This window comes from Chenopodium album, chromosome 21 (assembly GCF_948465745.1).
Source record: "Chenopodium album chromosome 21, dcCheAlbu1.1, whole genome shotgun sequence".
Lineage (NCBI taxonomy): Eukaryota > Viridiplantae > Streptophyta > Magnoliopsida > Caryophyllales > Amaranthaceae > Chenopodium > Chenopodium album.
Genome location: NC_137854.1, coordinates 21,842,017 through 21,864,336, shown reverse-complemented (window position 1 = coordinate 21,864,336; position 22,320 = coordinate 21,842,017). Strand labels below are relative to the sequence as shown.

The window sequence follows — 22,320 nt, the reverse complement described above, 5'->3', positions numbered from 1 at the left end:
ATTCATTGTTTTGATTGATTGATTTGATTGGAATTTTATGATTTGATGATTGATTTTGGATATTCATGTTTGTATCGGTAGAATTGATGATCATGTTTGAGTAGTTGTTTGGTTAGGGATTTGGTGAAGCTTATGATGTAATGAATTGATGTAAATTGGGGATAATTGATGGAGTTGATGATGTGATTAAACTTGGTTGATTGATCATGTGCATGCGTGTGATTAATTAGAGAGTAGCTAACTTTGATTATTGCACTAGATTGCATTTTAAGTTCACATTGATACGAACCATTGATTTGTGACTTGCATTTACACGATTGAGGTGTCTTGTGATGTTTCCTAGCTAGAGTTTATCGTAGTTGACGCTAGTTAGACCTCTAGGAGAATAGCTTGACATGCTCTTTTGGTTGCATGATTGATTTTCCCTCACATTGCTTGACTTAGTCGACTTTCCATTCCAATTTGCTATGTTCATTGCTATCATAAGTGAATCCTAATCCCTAGCTCTTATACTTGTTTGGTTTCCTCGCTTTAGTAGTTGTTAGAGTCACCTTTTATCTCTTGTCTTCGACCTAGCTTAGGCATATAATTGGAAGCACTTAGGCATTACCGTTCCTTTGGGTTCGACCCTTGACTTACCTCTATACTTGTATTTTGGTTTGTTGAGTGTTTATAAATTTTGTTTGGCTTAGGGAGAATTAGCCCAACGACCTAGTTTTCCCCACGTCACTACCACCCCACCCAATCAAACAAAATTTGTAACTTAACAAACCCCTATTTAGTGTAGTGGTAAGTCAAGGTCGAACCCAGAGGAATGGAGGTCGAATGCACAATGCCTAAGTCAAGCTATTTCGAAGTCAAGTAAAGGGGGTTTATGAAGGAAACTAGAGCTAGAGTTAAATGATGCAAGAACTTGTATGAAATCAATCTAAAGACACTAGGGCAATGGATCCACATGTAATTGTAATGGAAAATGGTAATTTGGGAGGTCAAACCGACTAAGTCAAGTGATATGAAGGAAGATCATCATGTATCCAAAAGAGCATACCAAGATAGTTCACCTAGAGGTCTAACTAGCGTCAACTACGCTAAACACTACCTAGGGAACGTCACAAAGCACCTCAATCGTGAAATTGCAAGTTACTAATCAATGGTCCGTATCATAGCAAGCTCACAATGCAATCTAGTGCAATAATCAAAGATGGCCAAACTTCAATCAATCACACACATGCACATGAATTATCAACCAAATTTAATCATATCATCAACTCCATCAATTATCCCCAAATTACTCTAATCCATCACTCAAACATGCTTCACCATTTCCCTAGCTAGAAAACTACTCACTAGCCATAGGAATCAAGATCAAAACTACAACAATCATCAATTTCATCATCAACATAATTGAAATCAAAGATCAAACCAACAATCAATCAAAAATCAATTAAACTACAATCAATCATCAAACAAACTTCAATCAATCAACAATAACATGGAAAACAAATGAAATCAACTAGAATCAAACCTGTATTGAAATCAAGAAGAAGATCCTTACAAAACTTTGATCTAAAGATCAATTACAATGAGGAATTCTTGAGCAATCACCAAAAATCATGAGTTTCTCTCTCTAAAATTCTCCCAAAACTAACTATCCAATTCAATCTCAAAAACCTCTTACTAAAAATAGGAAGAAATAACTATATATACAAAGAGGAGGTCGGTATTGACGCCCAAAAATAGACCCTCGTAGGTGCGGGCGCTCGGAGGAGAGAGAATGATGCGCACGGGACACACCCAGATTGGTGCGCCCGCACGCACCAGGTGTACGGCCGCACCCGACCAATGTGCGGCCGCACAACACCTTGGTGCGCCCGCACCTGGCTGGGTCTGCCCCCTTCATCTCTTCGTCCTAGCTCAAGCGGTGCACACATCCTAGATGATGATGATGATGAAGGACAAAGTAGGCAGAAACTTTCTTGAATTTCTTGAAGAGTATAAGCCATGAAGAAGGCATATACAAAGCCTTGAAGCTTGCCCCTTGGATCCACCTTTGACTTGAAGCTTCTTGCACCATCTTTAGGCATGAAAACAATGAAAGCTCATAGAGAGGAAGCTCGGGAATTCTTGGACAATCAATTACCACCTACAAACAAATGATAAAAAGCAAGGAAAAGAGAAAAATAACAAGTAAACTAGAAAATGCATGAAATAGAGAAATTAACTATAAAAAGTATAAAATGAAGAAAACATGAATAAAACTAAGGAAAACTAAAGAAAAGAGAGATAAAATGAAATAGAATTCATCCAAAAAGGGACCAAATGAGTGCCATAAATGTCACTCATCAAAAATCCAACTTTATATGGGGGGTAATTAATCCCTTAACTTAGTAAAGGCCTTTTGGGTAGGAATTATTGTCCTGCACCAAAGCAAATCCTTATGGGCCCATGTTGGCCTGAGGTGTTATTAGGGGTGACCATAACACGATACCCTGTGGAAATTCCGGGAACCATAACCAAAACCGGAACCGAAACCTGTTGCAACATGTTCCTTAAAACGAGAACCGGAATCGAAATCTGTTGAACAAGTTCCTGAAAAGTGGGAACCATAACCGATTTAGGTTACCTTGTCTTTCAATTTATTTCATACTTTTTTTGCAAAAAATTTTCAAAATAAATTGGAATGTCATAAATTTACAACTCTTACAACTTGCAAATACATCAAACCAAAAATATTTATTTACCAAATATAATACGTATATTTATGACTATTATTTATTTATTAATTTATAAAAATTTGAACTTAATTTGATGTATGATTTGGATTTAAACTACCTCCGTTTCTTATTACTTGCAACAATTGAATATTTTATATCTCACAAATAATACCCCTTTGTTGCGAGTAATAAGAAACGGAGGTAGTAATATTTTTTATAGGTTACAGGGTATCCTACAGGTCCCGGTTCTAAAAAATTGAGAACTTGAACAACAAGTTGTTGCAACAAGTTTTCCATTTTACTACCTGGAATCGGAACTTCTTGTACAGGTTAAGGAGTTGGGAGGGGCTAGTCGGTCGTTCTTATGGGGTTAGGGGAGTGGGCCGGCCGGTTTCCTATGGGTTGGGGGTTGGGCCTAAGGTTTCACGGTAGGGCAAGGGGTGGCTGGAAATGGATTTTGGATTTTTTTCCCTATTATTTTTTTAAATTCCAAAGCAATCAAAAGTTGACACGTGGCTTTTAGAAACAAAAAAAATGTACCCTTTTAAATTGTTAACGGTCATTGGAACTATTAGATAATAATCAATAGTTTAGATTATTGGAAGTAAATCGCCCATAGTTAGGATTATTAAAGTAATTTTTTTTAATCAAAAGCAAAATAAGTAGAAGAGATTGAAAACGGAAAAAAGAAAATTGAGTCAGCAGTGAATTTATGTGCATTTGGGTTTCATTTCTCAGGAATAGTAAATTTCATGCTTTTTATAATACTATTTTTAAGCAATTAGTTGGGAAACTCCCACTTTTCAAAAGATTATAATGATAAATTTTAGTTGGTTTGGAGATGTTGTCATGTCATAATATTTCAATATATTAAAGAAAAAAGAGAACATTAAAGGGAATATAATGGTCAGGGGTGGAACTACATTGTGTCCTAGTAGGATAATTTTCCTATCATATATATATATATATATATATATATATATATATATATATATATATATATATATATATTATATAGTTTTGATCCTGGTAAATTCACTATGATTATAAGCATATCAAACATTGCATATCACATTATTTGCTTTTATACTATTATTTGTTTTTGCTAGGTAGGAAAAATATAATATCCTTAATCACTTGAATACAATAATACTAGATAAATACAAAGCAAAAGTTCAGTTATTGAACGAACAATTCATGTTTAGTTTATAGTGTAATTTGTAAAGGTTTTTTATGATAGTTTCTTAACTCTAAGCATATCAAACATTGCATATCACATTATGTGCTTTTATACTATTATATGTATTTTCTAGGTAGGAAAAATATAATATCCTTATTCAGTTGAATACAATAATACTAGATAAATACAATATTATATAGTTTTGATCCTGGTAAATTCACTATGATTATAAGCATATCAAACATTGCATATCACATTATTTGCTTTTATACTATTATTTGTTTTTGCTAGGTAGGAAAAATATAATATCCTTAATCACTTGAATACAATAATACTAGATAAATACAAAGCAAAAGTTCAGTTGTTGAACGAACAATTCATGTTTAGTTTATAGTGTAATTTGTAAAGGTTTTTTATGATAGTTTCTTAACTCTAAGCATATCAAACATTGCATATCACATTATGTGCTTTTATACTATTATATGTATTTTCTAGGTAGGAAAAAATAATATCCTTAATCAGTTGAATACAATAATACTAGATATATACAAATCAAAAGTTCAGTTATGAACAATTCATATTTAGTTTATAGTGTAATTTTTAAAGGTTTTTTTATGATAGTTTCTTAACTCTAATTGTAAATGTAAAATCGAAATCTTACACCAAAGATTTAGGTATTATACATGGAAACAAAATGTATTTGTTTGACGTGTTGTAATGACATTGGATTTTTTTTAAAAAAAATTATCATAGGTAAAGAATTGTTTGATTCAGATTAAATACTTAGGGTTATTACCATTTACAAGAAATACAATATATATGGAGGTATAAAATATAAATGTAGAAATTTAACACATAGCATAAAGAGTATGATTATAATATTATCATATATGCGTGTTTAATAACAATTAATATAAGATTATCTTAAGAATATATATATTTATGTAATTTATTATTTCAACATTGTAGAAATTAAGAAAGTAGCTTCCAAAAACCCTCAAAGAGGTCAAAATCTATTTTATATCACATTACCAATGCATAATACATATTTTAGGTAAAATAAATGATAATTAAATTGGAAACCATAGTTCTTCCTACTTGACACCCTTCTAAATTTAATTAATATAATCAATAGTGATACAGTAAAATTAAGTTTAATATAATAGCCAATCTAATTACTGAAATGACCCAAATAATTGAAATGAGTATAGGTAGCTGATCAATTAAAGAAAATGGCCATAACAGCTGCAACACCAACAAAGGATGATAATTCAATGCTCACAGCACCATTCTTCTTAGGAGGTGGGGCTAGAGCATCAGCTGGTGTTGATTCGATGGGTGATCGAGCATCGGTCATTGGCCCTGCAGCTGGTCCTTCCACAGGAGAGCTACTTGGAGAGTCGTTTAAATCCTCAGAATTGGGGCTCGAGGCTTCAGAGGTAGACTTTGTAGGAGAAAAGGAAAGGGAGGCCGATGGAGTTGCATCACTAGGTGTTGGTGAAACCTTTGGTGCAGAGGAAGATGTTGTAGGGGCTTTGGCGTTGGTTGAGGGGGAATGAGCATCAGGGGCCGCAGCTTTATGAGATGGTGATGGCGAAGGTCCTTCTGCCATCACAAGACTAACCATAGAAACAAACACCAAAGCAATAATAATTAATGCTTGACGAGCCATGGTCATAAATTATTTTTTAAATTAACGAACAAACTTCAAAATTTTGGTTTCTGGTATGGTGATTCTTTAGAAAATGCAATGTGTCTCTTTTTATTTGCAAGAAGACAATTGCAAAGACAAAGAATGAGTATAAAAATGGAGGGACATTAAGTATATATATTAGATAAAGATGTTGATTAATAGAATTGACTAGGAAATCGCTAAGCCATAAGCATTGGTTTGTTAAAAATTTTAATCTACTACTAAAAATAAAATTTCCTTTTCTAGTTAAATGTTTAAACGATTGTCCATATCTTTCGGCAATTTACTATTTTCTTTATTGGTATGATTTCCCCTCTTTGTCTTTTTTAAGGGAATATTTCTTTCTTGGGCATAACTAATATAATTGGAAAATTTATTTTATGATTAATAATGTGATGTACTTTAGTGAATTTAGGATAAATTTTAAAAATTAATTACTTTTTATGAGTTGTCCAACATACAATGTTAACAACTTTTTATTCATTTTATTTGTATTAACTATTTAAATATATTCCCATGTATCTATATAAATGCCGAAGGTCCTACGCAGACTTTTATGATTCCTATTACTTTGTACATCTAATAAAATTAACTATTATATATAAATAAAGGATGTTAAAATAAAAAAGACGAGAAATATTTTATATATAATTAGTTTTATTTAACTAAAAATGCATATATTAAGAAAACCATAAGTTTTGTATGCTTTGACATGCTAACATGTCTTTGGTGTAAACAAAGTTATTTCAACAACTAATGACCAATAAAAAGAGTGATTATTATTTTTATTATTCCCTATGGTTTTTTTTTTGTACTTTTTCTTTATTCTTTTTTTGGTAAAGGATTTACTCAAATTTATACACCTTACCCTTAGGGATGTCAGTGGGGCGGGTCAAGTAGGAGACTCGCCCCATCCCTTCCCCAGTGGGGTGGGAATGGGTCTCGGTTTGGCGGGTGGTGGGGCGGGGATGGGGATAAAAACCATACCCGCTATGGGTGATGGGGCGGGGGTGGATTTTAAGTTGTACCCACCCCATCCCCGCCCCACTTCGTACCCGCCCCGTCCCCACATCTACATATCTGTTAAAACAAAGTTATACATTTTATACTATTTTATAAAATAATAACATGAAATAAAATATTAATTATAATACTTTGTCCTACACTTATATTATAAACAAAAAAGTGTGAAATATTAAGAATGTTTTTTATAATTGTAATCCGTATTATTTACGTAGGAATGCGTATTTGAGATGCGGAGATTAGGTGGGTCTTGGGTGGGGATTAGGTGGGTCTTTGGTGGGGATTAGGTTGGGTGGATATCCAAGTGGGGGTGGGACGGGGATGGTTTTGGAGTTGTACCCGCCGAGGCGGGGTTGGGGATGAGGAAGGGGATGAAAATGTTAGGTTGGAATAGGAAGGCCAACATCCGTCCCGCCCCGCCCCATTGACATCCCTACTTACCCTCACATACTATATGGTGCGCATTTATTATATAATAATATTAACGTCTCTACACAATTTTCTTTTTCCTACCTAAAAAGTCAAAAGAGGGACCACTTTCATGTTCAAAATTGCTATAGTAAATAGTAACAAAAAAAAAATAAAGGAAGTACATTGTTTATCATTTTGTCTTTAAGATGATTTGTAGTACATGTAAGGGTTTAACTATCTCTAGTAAATCTGTTTTTTCATTTGGTAAACTTTGCTTAAATTCATGCAAATTAAGATTTATTAGCTTTTTTTTAAAATAAAAAAATAACAAAGGCTTAAAATGGTCACAAAAAACTGAAGCATATAGAATTTAGAGCAGCATCTAATCTCCGACAATTTAATAAGCATTATGATCGCGTTGATTATCAGCTTTGTGACAGAGCCGTTTATGAGATTATAACAACAAACGCTTAAAATGATCACAAATTAATATTGAAGCATATAGAATTTAGAGCAGCATCTAATCTCTGACAATTTGAAGGGCATGATGATCGCGTTTATAATCTGCTTTGTGAACAGAGTCGTTTCTGAGATTTCAGAGGCTTGGGGCAAACTAATATATTTGAGCCCTATAATTTTATAATTTTGTTTAGGGAGGAAAATTCTTTTTAGCACTATAAAACAAATAATCTAATTTTATTTAGTGTATGTAGAAAAAAAAAACATCCTATGGAATATTAAAAATTAAACTACATACATATAATCTAAAAGTAATATTTTGTCATATTATAGCATATATATATATTAGAAACAAAATAATGTAAAAAATTTAGTAAATACGAAAGTCGTGGACAACCTACACATTTAGCTCATCCTCTCTACAACAAATGATATTATTCCTTAATATGTTCATTGTTTAATATCTTAGCAATCTACTATTATTACTAAATTTGTGGTGCAATTATATTATAAAAAGAAAATGAAAATTGTTCTCCTCTAGTTAATTAATAATTGATTAATTAAATTAAATGAAACATGCATGGTATATAGCTAATACTCTACACTTTGTAATGTATATACATGGTAAAATACTATAAATTAAGGATCTTTCAAGATAAATAGAATTTCAAAACTTAGATATATGTTATACAAATATCTAATTTTGATGAACATTTTGTAGTGAGTTGTTTCTTGATTAAGATAAATGAAAAAATACAAGAAAAAATAATTGAGAAACGTGTAGGAAAAAAATTTGAATAAAGTACCTTATTTTTAAAGGAAAATAAAATAGAGTAGAAGAAAATTAAAAATGAAGCTAAGGATATTCGAGCTCAAGACCAAAGAGTATATTTGTAACACACCATCTATCAAGCCCACACATAAAGTTTTACCTAAATGCAGGGTAAGTTAATTTTTTTTAAAGATTATATTCCAATTTTACCCTTGTTTTAATTTAATCCTTTACACTCTTAACTATATAATCATCAATATTGTTTAATTTACAATCATGTTATGACGTATTCAACCTTTTATCCTATTTAATATTCAATACTATACAAATTCATAGACAATGCTAAAATGCACTACGACGATATGATTTTTATGATGTATGAAAATTATATGTTGTAACTTTGTCTTTTCCCGCAAAATCTAATTTTTAGATGAACAATCAAACAAAATAAAATTTCCATCTTGTACGGAACTTTTTATTCAGGGCCATGTATCAGGGTGCCGAGTTGTGATTCCAAGGGTCAACAATACCCCACCCCCCCCCCCCCCCCCAAATAAGATTTTCATGGTTCAACAGTACCCCATGGATAAGATTTCCGAGTTTCGGGGGTCAATAGTACCCCCCCCCCCCAAATAAGATTTCCAGGGTTAAACAGTACCCCCTGGATATGAATTGTGGGGGTAAACAATACTCCCCCCCCGGATTTATTTTTTAAGGGTCAACAAAACCTCCCATTATGTTTTTTCAAGGGTCAACGAACCTTCCCGAATTTATTTTCTAGAAGTTGATGCGGGTACCGGTTATATTTTTGGGTTTTAATGTTTAGGGCTAAATTTTTTTTATTATTATTATTATTGTTATTATTATTATTATTATTATTATTGTTATTATTATATATATATAAAAAAATAAGAGCAAAATTATACATATAAATTACCTTAGATAGGAGGGAAAATGAATATGAATTTTCTGAATTAGGAAAACTTTGTGGGATTAGCAAAATCTCATGGGATTAACAGAGGTAGAATCGTAGAAATGGAAAAAAAAAATCAGGTTAAATTTTACGTTCAAATTGAAATGGGATATTGGGATCTAAAAATTGAATAAAGGTATTTTAATCTATTGTTATTTCCATATTAATAATAAATTCTTGCATTTAGAATATTTTGTAGTGCATTTAGTACTCGTAATATTTTATATAACTACATATTATCAACTTCAAAGCTAACAAAATTGGGCCCTAATTTTCCAAGGGCCCTGGGCAGCAGCCCTGGTTTCCCGGGGTCAAATACAAGTTTGTTTGTATATTGTAGTATTAGAAGAACAAGTTGAGAAGTTGAATCTACTGTTGAGTTAAAAGGTAGTTGATGTTTCCTTAACCATCTTCCCTAAGAAGTAAGAACTGTAAAACCCATGAGTGATTGAATATCTATCTAAATTCAAAGCCATGTAACCCATATATAAAGGCCATCGCCTTAATAAGTATGTAATGCCGATGTATCAAACTCATAGTTATTTTCGCCAATAATATTATTATCCAGAGAATCATCATTATCAAGGAACTATCCCATCCCACTTTGATAAGTGTCATTGAACCAAGAACCGTCTATTTGTAGAGTAATAAAAAAATTTCCTTCTTTTGGTTTTAATTGAGTTGTATAAAACCAAGGGAGGGTAAAATCACCGTCAACTCCAATCACTTAAACCTCTGCGTCAATAAAGATTGTAATGGTTGTGTCTTTGAAAATACTATTTTTCCTAAATAGCCAAAGACTAATGTAGGAGTCGGCCTAGCTTACCACATGTGAATGTCTTGATAAGTGTAGGAATTTGTGAAATTGATATTCTTACATCGATAGGGCCAAGGGAAAAAAAAGGGAGCCGCCAACATGTCTTTCACGGAACTTGTAAACTGTTCCTAGGTTGAAAGGAACAAAAGACAACCACGATTAGAAATAAATCTGAAGGTAACAACGATTTGATCCATGAAAGTTACACCACATTCAAAATCTATCAAATTGAAAACTTCATATGGTTACAAGCAAAACACAATAGGAGGGTGATGGAATGAAATTGAGTCAAGAAAATAATTCTGCTTGTATTGGCCTATACTCAATTCTTATTGCGACATATAGAAATTGCAATCAAAAGATAGTAAAAAAAAAAAATTAATTCTCTCTAAAATTATTATGCGAATTTGGTTGAATATTAATGCATACATAAAATTTCAATAATAATAATAAAAAATCTCTAGTGAGAGAAAGACACTCTAGTGAGAGAAAATCCTCTCTTTTCCTTAGTTCATAGTTCACTTAAGTTAGACTTTGTTTTATTTCCTCTGCTTTAGTTCAAGTTCTCTGCTCTCTCTCTGTTCCTGTTTCATCCATCTACTCCATATTTCTTCAGTTTTATTTTCTTAACAAAGTCAGTATGAGTGACCGTATTTTCCCTTGTACCTATGTTTATCCACACCGTGTTGGAGCCTTTCCATATCCTCCTCTGGTGTTTGAAACTAGTCACCTTAATTGGGATTACTGTGTTATTGGGCGCTTATGGGATGCGCGCGAGTTTCCTCTAGAATTAGTCCAGAGATTAGTTTCTAGATATTGGCACCTTCGTCAATTAGTTTTGGTGTATCCTTATGGTAAGGACTTCATTTTCTTTTGTGGAAATGAAGAAGACGCTGCGGATCTCGATAACCAGGGTTGGGTTCATCTCAAAGGTAGTCTAATGGTGATTCAACATCTCCGTGGTCATCATGTTCCTGAAAATCTCAACCTCAATCTAGCAGATATGTGGGTTACAGTTATGGGGCTTCCTATTCGTTACTCTACTCCTATATTGGCAGCTTCGGTCTTAGCTCACGTAGGTGATGTTACTATGGAGGAAGAACTACAAGGTGGCTTTCCTATTCCACGTCCTCGGGTGAAGATTTTGGTAGATTTGTCTTTACCATTAATTGCGGGATGTTACTTCCCGACCTATGACAACCGCGCTACTTGGGTAAGATTTAAATATGAAGGCATATTTAGATTCTGTAAAAAGTGTGGTTTTGTCGGACACGGTCGTACAACGTGTAATAAGCAACAAGATGAGGTAACATTCCACCTAGAGCGTCGCTTTCGTAAGCTACACGAAGGCGGCGCACGTGTTTTGTTTGGTCCAACGGATATTCCTTTATATTCAAATGCCACTCGTGGTATTTTCCCAACTCCGGAAAATTGGACAACAGAACTTTGGTTTGGCTATCATGACGATAATGATCCTTCTGAAAATTCTGGTGATTCACATTCTTTGTATGGGGATGTTTTTGGTCCGGGTAATCTGGATTCTCCTTCTTCTGGTCCTATGCCCAGTCGGTCCTTACCGGGTTTATTTCCGGCGCCAATCCCTGGAGGTTTTTGCAGTGAACAGGATGAGGTATGGCGGCGAAATTTGGGTATTAACCGAGCTATGCGAGCGGAGTTTGAAGCTCCCGCGGCTCCTCCACCGCAGCCTAAGTCGCCTCGCTTTGGTGGTCCGGTGCGGTTTTCTCAGCTAGAAGGATATCGTGGCACGTGGCTCAATGAGCCAACACCTGTCAACCATGCAAATCATATTTGCTCATCAAGATGCAATCTGCTTCCACGTGCTCCCCTAGCTTTACCACATCAAATTTACCATCCTAATCTTTTGGGAGGTAATCGGTCAACTGTGGCTAGGCCACCTGGTATTCACATCGCCACGTCAGCATCTCCCCAAGTAATCTCTATCTCCTCAGACTCTTCTAGCGGTGGGAGTTCTTATCAAGAAATTACTGGGCCTCTTTTTAATTCACAATCTTATAACCCAAACTCGAGTTTGGGCCTCTCTCAAGGTCAGAATATGGCTGGTTCAAATATTAATGGTTCTTCTCTTATGGGCCAACTTGATCAACATATGGGCAGCCCAATTCCTCACTCTTCTCATCTGGCCCAAAGTTATGAATCTACTCCTCCGTTCGGGTTGGGCTCGTGTTCTCTTTCAGATCGACCTCCTCTGTATCGAAGGTCGGACCCTTACACTATAATTGGTAGCGCTGCTCCTTCTCCGGCGACTCATGATGCTTTTCGACACTTCTCTCCTCCGCCTTTAGGGCCGTAGGGTCCCGTCTTCCCAGATCCTTTTGGTGTAGGGCCGAGTAATTGGGTAGCTCCAACTTCAGGGGCGGTTCCGTTTGAAGGTGGTGGTTTAATTTCTTCTCCTTCCCCATCGTTGGGTACTTCATTCCCACGCATGAATCTAGGGAATCGGGATACATGGCGGACTCATATGTTGATGGCCTTGCTTTTTTGCAAGATTCTCAAACCACTTCACAGTTATTGCGAGGTTATCAGGTTCCAATCACGTCTACCGAGGTGAATTCGGAAGGTCCCACTCCAATGGATTGTTCTCCACCATTGTCAGTTCCTCCTTCTCCGGCGGATTCTTCTTCTGGTACTGCCACACCGTCGGTTCGTCACTCAGGGCAGGGTAAACCTCTGACTTTGAAGCTATCGAAAAAGGGTGATAAAATGTGGAAATGGGTCAAGGATGTTTGCCCGTGCAAACGTCATTCAACTTCCTCGGATCTTCCAGTTCAGCGCTCTCAAGCTTCAGATGCAGGTTCAGTTTGTTTATCGTTTCTCAAACCATTCAAGAAGCGCAAGTGTGGTTCAACTAGTTCTTCTTCTTCGAATGCAAACTCCATGGAATTAGTGGGTGCGGTGGCTGCCCGTAAGGAGCCACCTGGAACGCCATGAATATAGGCGCGTGGAACTGTAGGGGCCTCGGAATGGCGGACTCCCCTAAGGCTCCGTATATCGCATCTCTAGTCCGCTCTTTTGGGTTAGATGTTATGTTTCTCATGGAAACTTTAGTCTCTGTAAATGTGGCTGTACAAAAGTTGTCTTTAGTTAGTTTGGATGGTCTTTGTGGTGTAGATGCTTGTGGGCTTAGTGGGGGGTTAGTAGTGTTTTGGTTTGCCCCTATAGCTGTTAAGCCTTTGTCTATATCTCCTAATGTAATATTTTGTGAAGTGTGTGTTCCTGGTCAAGCAATAAAATATGTGATCTTTGTGTACGGTTCGCCTCATGTGACTTTTAGAAATTCTGTTTGGCATGAAATCTCTATTATTCTAGTTTCAGTACCAAATCTTGTTCTTTTAGGCGATTTCAATTAGGTTGAGTACCTCTCCGATAAAATAGGTGGTTCGGTTGAGATTCCTGGTCGGCATAATTTTCTTGAATGGAAGTTGGACTCTCAGTTGATAGATATCCCATTTTCGGGTCCTCCTTTCACTTGGAACAATGGACAATTATAGAGTCCTACTTATGAGAGACTTGATAAAGGATATGCTACCTCATCTTGGTTTGACCGTTTCCCGGAAACTTCTTTATTCCATCAACCAATTTTATTTTCGGATCATGCTGCTATAATTATGAGAGAATCTGGATTACCTATTCTCCGGAAACGACCATACAAATTGAAAATTGGTGCCAGGAACTAAAAGAAATCTCTTCTTTGATTAATCAGGAATGGCAAACTTTTCAGCCTGGATCCTTTATGTTCTCTATATCTCGGAAATTAGATGATATCAGGAGAGGTTTAATGTCTTGGTGCGTTTCTAATAAGAAGAATTGGGGTATTGATTGGCAAGATTTGTAGAGTTCAGTTTCTTCAGGCTTATCCAATATGCGTTCTGATTAGGATCGGAGCGACCTTCTTATGCTTCGACAGGAAAAACTCTCCCGGGCTCAGACTACTTTCCTATTCTGGAAACAACGCTGCAAAACTCGATGGGATGCTTTGGGTGACTCTCATTCTAGTCTCCTGTTCCGTTCAGTGCAATCTCGGTGGCGGCGAAATAAAATCATGGGTCTTCGTGATGAAAATTATAACTGGGTTTCTGATTACCCCCGCATTTCTGATCTCCTTCAACAGCATTTCTCTGCTCTTTATAATTGTGGTGGTTCTACTCCTGCCCCAAAGTCCTGTCATTAGGATGATTTGGAGATTCCTGCTCTGTCTTATTCTGATTTCCAGTTCTTACTCCGTCCTTTTACATATTCAGAAATTAAGGATGCGATGTTCCACATTGGCTCGGATAAATCGCCGGGTCCGGATGGTTTCACGGCAGGCTTTTTTAGGTCACATTGGGCAGTGGTGGGGACTAAGGTTGTAGAGGCAATTCAATACTTCTTCGCCCATTGTTATTTGCTAAAGGAGTGGAATCGTACCTTTTTTGTCTTACTGCCCAAAGTTGATCACCCAGAAACTCCTTCCCAGTTTCGCCCGATCGGTTTATGCAATGTTCTGTATAAATGCATTGCGAAATGTCTTACCAATCGGCTGCGTTGTGTTCTTCCATCCTTGATTTCTGATACGCAGAATGCCTTTGTGCCGGGGCGAATTATGTCGGATAATGGGCTGCTAGCCCATGAATTGCTTTCGTATATGTCTACTTCTTCTACTAAGTTATGTTCGGCGGCTCTGAAGCTTGATATGAATAAAGCTTACGATCGAGTCAATTGGGATTTTCTTTGGGACACCCTCCGGCACTTCGGTTTTCCCCCTTATTGGATTCATATCTTGCAACAATGTGTTACTACAGTGTCTTACCAGATCTTGGTAAATGGTTTTCCCTCTCAGCCTTTCATTCCAAAGTGCGGTTTACGTCAAGGTGATCCTTTGTCTCCGTATCTCTTTGTTCTATGTATGAAGGTTTTTTCTCTAATGCTTCGTCGAGATGAAAAGAAGGGTCTTTTTCAAGGTCTTCGTGTTTCACGTCGAGCCCCTTCGGTTTCTCATCTCTTCTTTGCGGATGATGCTTTACTTTTCTTCCGGGTTTCCCCTGTGGCGTGTGATAATATCCTATCTGATACCGATGAGTTCTGTTCGGTCTCAGGTCAAATCATTAATTTACAGAAATCTTTTGTAAGATTCAGCTCCAATACTCCGGATGATTACCGGGATTACTTATCTTCTAGTCTGCGCTTGTCCTCTCGTTCCTGTATTGGGAATATTTGGGTCTCCCGGTTGACCTGGGTCATGGTAAATGCAAGGAATTCCAGTTTATGGTGGATAAAGTCGCTCAGCGTCTTTCATCCTTTGCCTCACTGCACTTATCTCCAGCTGCTAAACTGGTTGTTATTAATTCGATTTTCGTGGCTATGTTTAATCATATCCTTTCGGTTTTCAAGATTCTCTCTACAATTTGTGAGAGGATTGACTCGTTGTTGGCCCGATTCTGGTGGTCTTCTGGTAAAGTTGCTAGGAGTTTGGCTTTGGCTCCTTCCAAGGCTTTGCATCTGCCTAAAGGACTGGGAGGATTAGGTATTCGCCACATCAGGACCTTCAATGTGGCCTTACTTGCTAAACAGGCTTGGAGGTTGAAGTTTAACCCGCAGCTTTTGGCTTCTCGTGTTTTGAAGGCTAAGTATCCTTCTCTCCTTGCGAATACCCCCTCCATTTCCTGTTCCAGACCGTCTTGGGGTAGTCGTGGGCTGCTTGAAGGAAGTGCTGTAGTTGCTGCTGGTCTGGCCTGGAAGGTTGGTTCGGGTTCTAAGATCAGTATTTCTCTTGATTCTTGGCTTCCCAATATTGAAGTTAAGTTTAAGGATTCCGTCCCTGAGAGTGATCGTCCTTCTTTAGTGTCTGATTTGATGATCCCTCATTCTTCTACTTGGAATAGTTCCTTAATTAGATATCTTTTTCCTAATTCGGTTGCCTCTGTGATTCTTGGTATGGATCGCCCGATCCAGAGGTTTGATGACTATGTTTACTGGAAATTCACTAGAGATGGTGTTATTTCTACCAAATCAGCTTACGCTTTCATTTTGGCTCCGTCCTCCGCTCAGAGTCCTGCCCTCCCGTCTTCGGCTTGGTGGAAGCGCTTGTGGGGTTTGCCCATTCTTCAAAAATGGAAGGTTTTGGTTTGGAAAGTTTTACATAATGCTCTCCCTACTGGTGCTTTGCTTACTCTTAAAGGTCTCCCGATAAATTCTCTTTGTTCTTTCTGTTGTGCTGCTGATGAATCGACGGAACATTTGTTTCGGGATTGCTCTTTCGCTCGTCTTATTTGGGATTCCTTCCCTTGGGAGTCTGGTCCTACTTTAGATTCGCCTATTTCCTTCCAGGTTTGGTTTTTGGAAGTTATTGCTTTCTTTATGACTTCTAGGAATTGGTGTACACTTGACCACTTCTTTAGTACGTGTTGGGCGATATGGTTAACTCGGAACAGTATTAGGTTTAGATCTGCAGTGTATTCTCCTAGCTTGGTGCTTGAGTTAGCCTCTCATTGGTGCTCCCGTAGTAAGAAGGCTCGTGAGATTGTCAGCTCATCTCTGACTTTTCCTCCTAGTTTCCCTTTCTCCTCTCCTTTACGAATCATTCAAGGTAGTGCTCTTGTATCTTGTGAGACTGTTTTACTTTTTGATGGTGCCTGGGAACAGGGTTCTTTTAAGGCTGGTGCAGGCTGGTGCTTTCGGGACACTTCGTCATCCCGGGAGTTGGGAGGTGGTGCTCGGGCTTGCATGGCTAGTTCCGCTCTTCATTTGGAACTCTTGGCTTGTTACCATGGTCTTCAGCATGCTAAGCATAAGGGTTTTACTAGCATCTGTCTTCACACTTATTGTGTCAGACTTTCTCAGCTTCTCCTGGATTGTGGTACGCCTAATATTTCTATTGTGTGGATCCTGCGCGAGATTCGAGGTCTCTTGTCTTCCTTCTCTACTTGTCATATTCGGAAGGTTTCTCGGGCGTCGATTTTAGATGCGCATGCGTTGGTTACAGCTGCCCGGCGCAGAATTTTACTTTGTTATATTTTTTAGTTTTTTTTTTCTTAGTTCCCTTTGTCAAAAAAAAAAACTATCTTTTATATTTCTTCGATATTGAACCAAACCGAATTAGCAATTCAGTTTGGTTTTGTTTAACGGTTCTGATCGATTTTAATTTTTTTTAAAATATGGTTTATGGTTTCTATTCAGTTTGGGGTTTTAAAAAGGAGTGAAACCAAATTATAAACATAAGCCTAAATGCGGCTCATTATACTTATAAGAAACCTAACTATATAAACCTAAAACACCCTAATTCCCATTTTGCTTTTAGTTTCTCTCTCCTATAAGACTCTCAGCGTCTCTGCCTCTTTTCACTCATGCATCACGCTGTCTTAGCATTCAACAAGCTATCAGTTCGTCCTTCTCACTTTTCAAATCGAACGCTTCACTCTTCTCATTAATTTGAAGGTATTCAAGAACTCTTCACTCTAAGGGCATGCTTGGATTGGGGGGGGGGGAAGATGTAAAACTAGGGTAATAAAAGTCAAACTAAGCAAAATGAATAAGAAAATAGGGAAGAAGGATATAGTGATGTGTAAATTATAGGGAAAATTATATAGAGATGGTATGGTATGAGGTTAAGAAAGAGGAATCAATACCCTCATTTTGGGGGTAATAGTTACACTAGGGGAAGGGTGGGTAACTATTACCTTTATTATGAGAGTAATAATTCCTCCATCACTCTCTTTTCATCATGGCACAACTGCCTTATTTCATTTATAAACACTATGTCTCCTACAACACCACCTCTAATTACTTTTGTTTTTTCAAGTTTGACTTTTATTACCCCTAATCCAAGCATGCCGTAAGAGTCTCATTGTCTCCTCATACTCACGCCTCTCATTGTTGTTCTTCTTGTTGATTCCTTACTGCTCATTTTTGCTAAATTGTTGGTGAAGTGTTGATGGATGTTGATGCCATCAACTAAGCCTTTATACCCCAAAGCATTAGGCCAAATAATTTCGGTTTAGTTTGGTTTACTTTTTGAAAACTGAATTCAAAATGGTTGAATGTGATTGGAATGAATAGTAATACGGTTTGGATTCAGTTTGAAAAATGTCAAACCAAATTAATACGGTTTGAATTAGAGCTATAATCCAAATTGATTCAAACAGTATCTCTCAAACTTTACCCCCTATTCTTAAGCAATAAACTTCTCCAATGTTCTTCAACATAAGAATAAACCTTTAAAGTTTAATCTAATTCAAACAAAACAATCAAAATATGCAAGAAATTATAAGCCAAAATTGAGGAAGTATATTTGGAGGTTTGTGAGACAAAATAAAATGTCTCACAACATAAAATGATATAACAAATGTACTAGGAAGAGGGAGCAAGGAAGAATGAGACAGAGAGAGTGAAAAAGGTGGGGTGGGCCAGTGGGGTCTACCTTTTTGTAAGAAATGGTTCGCGTCGGGCCGAGGTCAAAAAATTTTGCCCATTTCTCGGGCCGGGTCGGCAAAGCTTCGGGCCGGAAAACATGTGCCCAAACTAGTTGGGTCATGCGGGCTTTTCGGGCTAAATTCAGGTCCGGCAAAAAAAAATAACTAAAAATACATAAAATCCATTTCCCAAACCCGTCTAAACTTTTTGAAAAATCGGACTGGAAAATTCTGCCCAAAACCCGCCCAAAATCGGGTCGGGCCAGGCTCATTGTGATCAGCTCTAGTTTTATGTGCAAAAAAGACAAAAAAAAAATATTAGGACCACAAGTATTGAGAGTATATGTTGTACAACTGAGGATTTTTGTAAATACCACTGAAATTGTATTGTGTACCACTAAGAGTGTATTTTATACCATTGAAACTCCAATGGTATTATATTAATTGACAGCCTAATGAGACATTTGAACCTTTTTTGAAATACCGCTGAAATTATATCTTGTACCACTGAGAGTGCATTTTGTACCACTGAATCTACAATGGAAAAATTTTAAACAGCATGAAATGACCAACCTGCCCCTACGAGATACTTTTAAGTATCTCTCAACTCTCCAAATCAAGCAATAATGACACTTTGCACACAAATACGCCAAATGTGATAAAAAGTTAATAAAACTAATCAAAATGTTATCAAAACTACGACAAATTAACTAGGAACTTCAAACAAAAAATTTCGTAAATGCCACTCATCACCTTGTAGGCTTAACTGGTAAAATTTCTCTACGTTGACGTTAAATTAAAATAAAAAATAAAAAAAAGTTACTTGCTAATTTGATCACAATCAATAACATAATACTAAAATAGACAATAGGAATGACACGTGTCACTTCCTGGTGCCGTTTTTTCCCTCCAAAACTCTTCCCTCTCAATTTAGCAAAAATATTTTATTTTTGAAATGATGAGTGTCATTTATGGCACTCATAAGGTAGTCTTTTAGGTTATTTCTTTCCCTTTTTGTTGCCTTTTTTCTTTTAGTTTTGGCCCTTTTTCCTTTAGTTTCTCCTCTTTCCTCTTTCTTTATGTTTCTCGTGTTTTTATCGTGTTTTTCCTTTATTTTGCTCTTTTTCCCTTTTATTTCCTTCCTTTGTTCACTTGTGTAGGTACTGTGAGATTCACCTTGGCAAAGGATGCAATTTGGGACCTCAATGATCAAGCAAGGAAGAAGCATTTGGCTAGAGAGGGCTTAGAGAGGTCTTGGAGAGACCTCGGAGAGGTCTCCATGGCTTTTCTCCAGGCCGCGGGCGTGGGACTTCAAGCCGCGGGCGCGGGCTCTTATTGTTCAAAAATGCCAAAAGTTGGCAAGAACTAGCCGCGGTTGCCCCGCGGTCTCTCCGCGGGCGCGGGCAATTTGGAGAGGTCTCTCCGCTCAGAGAGACCGCGGCTCCCCTGATCAGCCTTTGGGAGCAGGGGACTTCGCCGCGAGCGCGGGTCATCAAGCCGCGGGCGTGGGCCCCTGAGGCGGCGGGCGCGGGTGCTGCCCAGGCAGCCCGCGGAGGGTTCCGTACCCATTTTTCCGCGGGCGCGGGCTTATCGAGAGAGACCGCGAGAGCTGCCGTTTTCTTCTTAGTCTATAAATAGAATTGTATTTCCTTTTTGAAGGGAACTTTTTAATAATTTTCATTAGCTTAGTTTTAGAGAGAGAAGTTAGAGAGAAGTTAGAGAGAAGTTCTTGGTTTTGGATTTGTAACTCAACATTTGATCAATCAAGTTTGGATTTCTTCATTTTCAATCATCAATTTTAGTGAGATTCTCTTCTTTCTTTCATCTTTTACTTACTTGTTATTTGATTCTTTTGCTTGATGTTTGTTTTTCTTGGATTTGAGTTTGATAATATTGAATACTTTGATTTCTATTAGATTTTGATATAGAATGATGATCAATGCAATTTCTAGTTATTTGTTCTTCAATTTCACCATGATTAGTGAGTAGATTAGTTGCTAGGGAAAGGGGGAAGCATGTTTGATTAATGGAAATGCTAGTTGATGCTCTTTGATTGGTTGATTTGTTGCAATTAAATTGGTTGACATAGTTTTGCATGAGATTGATTAGATTAGGATTGATCACCCTATAAGATTAATCTAGATTGCATTGCAACTCTTAATGACATGACCAATTGATTTAAAGGTTGCTCTAATTGATTGAGTTTGCTTATGATTCTTCTTGGTTTGCCTTTCATAGTGACCACTAGATTGGCCTATAGGAGATAGTATTTGAACTCTCTTGATTGCTACTATTGTTTGTCCATTGCAATACTTGAATTAATTGATTGAGCTTTAATCTAGCATTATCATTGATTTTGCATGTGGAACCCATATCCCTAGTGTTTAGACCTTTGATTATTTGTTGAATTTGATCTAGTTCATTTTTGTACCAACCAATATCTCATTTTCGACTCCGAGGTAGCTTGACTTAGACTTTAGTTTTCATCATTGCATTCCCTTGGGACCGACCCTTAAACTTACCCTATATTCATATAAGGTTGGTTAGGTGTTTACAAATTTAGTTTGGCTTGGGGAAAGGGTAGAAAACGACATGCATTTTCCTCTTGTCAAAATGGCGCCGTTGCCGGGGAATGCTATTGGTGCTTAGCTTTTGTTGTTGAGTCTACTTCATTTTATAAAAAAAATACAAAAAGATTTTGTTTCTTTAGGCTACACTTGTAGCCGTGCTACTAATATTTTTGTTTGAGTTTTGCATGCATAGAACCCGTGATCGTTCCCTTGTTCCCCTTGATCCGGAAATTGAGAGGACTCTTTCAAGAAGAAGAGCGGATAATAGATCCTTGGGTTATAGCTCTTCAAGTGAAGAAGAAATTCAAGAAGAGCAAGGAATGGGTGAAAATCCTAGAATAGCCTTGAAGGAGCTTGGAGTGCCCGGGGCATATAGGTTTGAGAGCGGAATAGCTCCACCTACTACCCCGGTAAATGACTTCGAAATCCGGCCGGCAATGATCACCTTGATTGAGAGAAGGCAATATAGTGGGGCTAAGAATGAGAGCCCATTGAACCATCTAAAAGAGTTTAAAAAATATTGCAATACCATCAAAGTCAATGGGGTTTCTCAAGAATTCATCCGCCTCAAGTTGTTCCCTTTCTCTCTAATAGGAAGATCTTTGGAGTGGCTAGACAAAGAAGTGAAGCCCAACTCCTTGAGAACTTGGGACGATGTCACAAAGGCTTTCTTGTCCCGCTTCTACCCCCAAAAGAAGACGGCGGAGGCAAGAGCCTTGATTCAAGGGTTCAAGCAAAGGCCGAGTGAAAGCCTTTACGAAGCATGGGAGAGATTCAAAGAATATCAAAGGGAGTGCCCTCACCACGGAATCCCCACATACCAAGTGATCCAAATCTTCTATGGCGGTTTAAGTCCCCAAGGCAAGTCATGCCTTGATGGAGGGGCCGGGGGCCCTATCATGAACAAAACCGAAGAAGAAGTTGTGGACATCATTGAGGACGTGGTGACATATTATAGGGATTGGCAAGATGGGGAGAGGGACTCTTCAAGCAAGCAATCTTCATTGTACTCGGTGGACCATCTAAATGCAATAACAACCTTTCCTCCCAAATGACAAACTTAGGAAAGGAGGTCACCGCAATCAAAGCTAAGTTGGAGAGCACTTCTTCCCCTTCTCAAGCTTCGAATCTTCCCTCCCAATTTAAGGGGAGAGGTACTCCTTCTAACTCTCAACCTCCTCCCTCTTCACATAATATGCCTTTGGGTTGCTTGTTTTGTGATGCATGTGGATCGTATGATCATGACTCTAGTGCTTGTCCTAATGAATGTGTTGATGAGTTT

General features: G+C 37.4%; 1 protein-coding gene and 1 pseudogene across 1 annotated transcript; one reads left to right on the top strand and one right to left on the bottom strand.

Annotated features, from left to right (window-relative positions):
* Positions 1-13,044: 13,044 nt before the first annotated feature.
* Positions 13,045-17,080, top strand: LOC145600556 (uncharacterized). Its single transcript, XM_081656440.1, has 3 exons — positions 13,045-13,272; positions 14,295-15,149; positions 15,239-17,080. Exons 1-3 carry the CDS (start codon positions 13,045-13,047, stop codon positions 17,078-17,080), a joined length of 2,925 nt encoding a protein of 974 aa, XP_081512566.1.
* Positions 17,081-21,750: 4,670 nt separating this feature from the next.
* On the bottom strand, positions 21,751-21,849 carry LOC145603255 (small nucleolar RNA R71; annotated as a pseudogene).
* Positions 21,850-22,320: the final 471 nt, after the last annotated feature.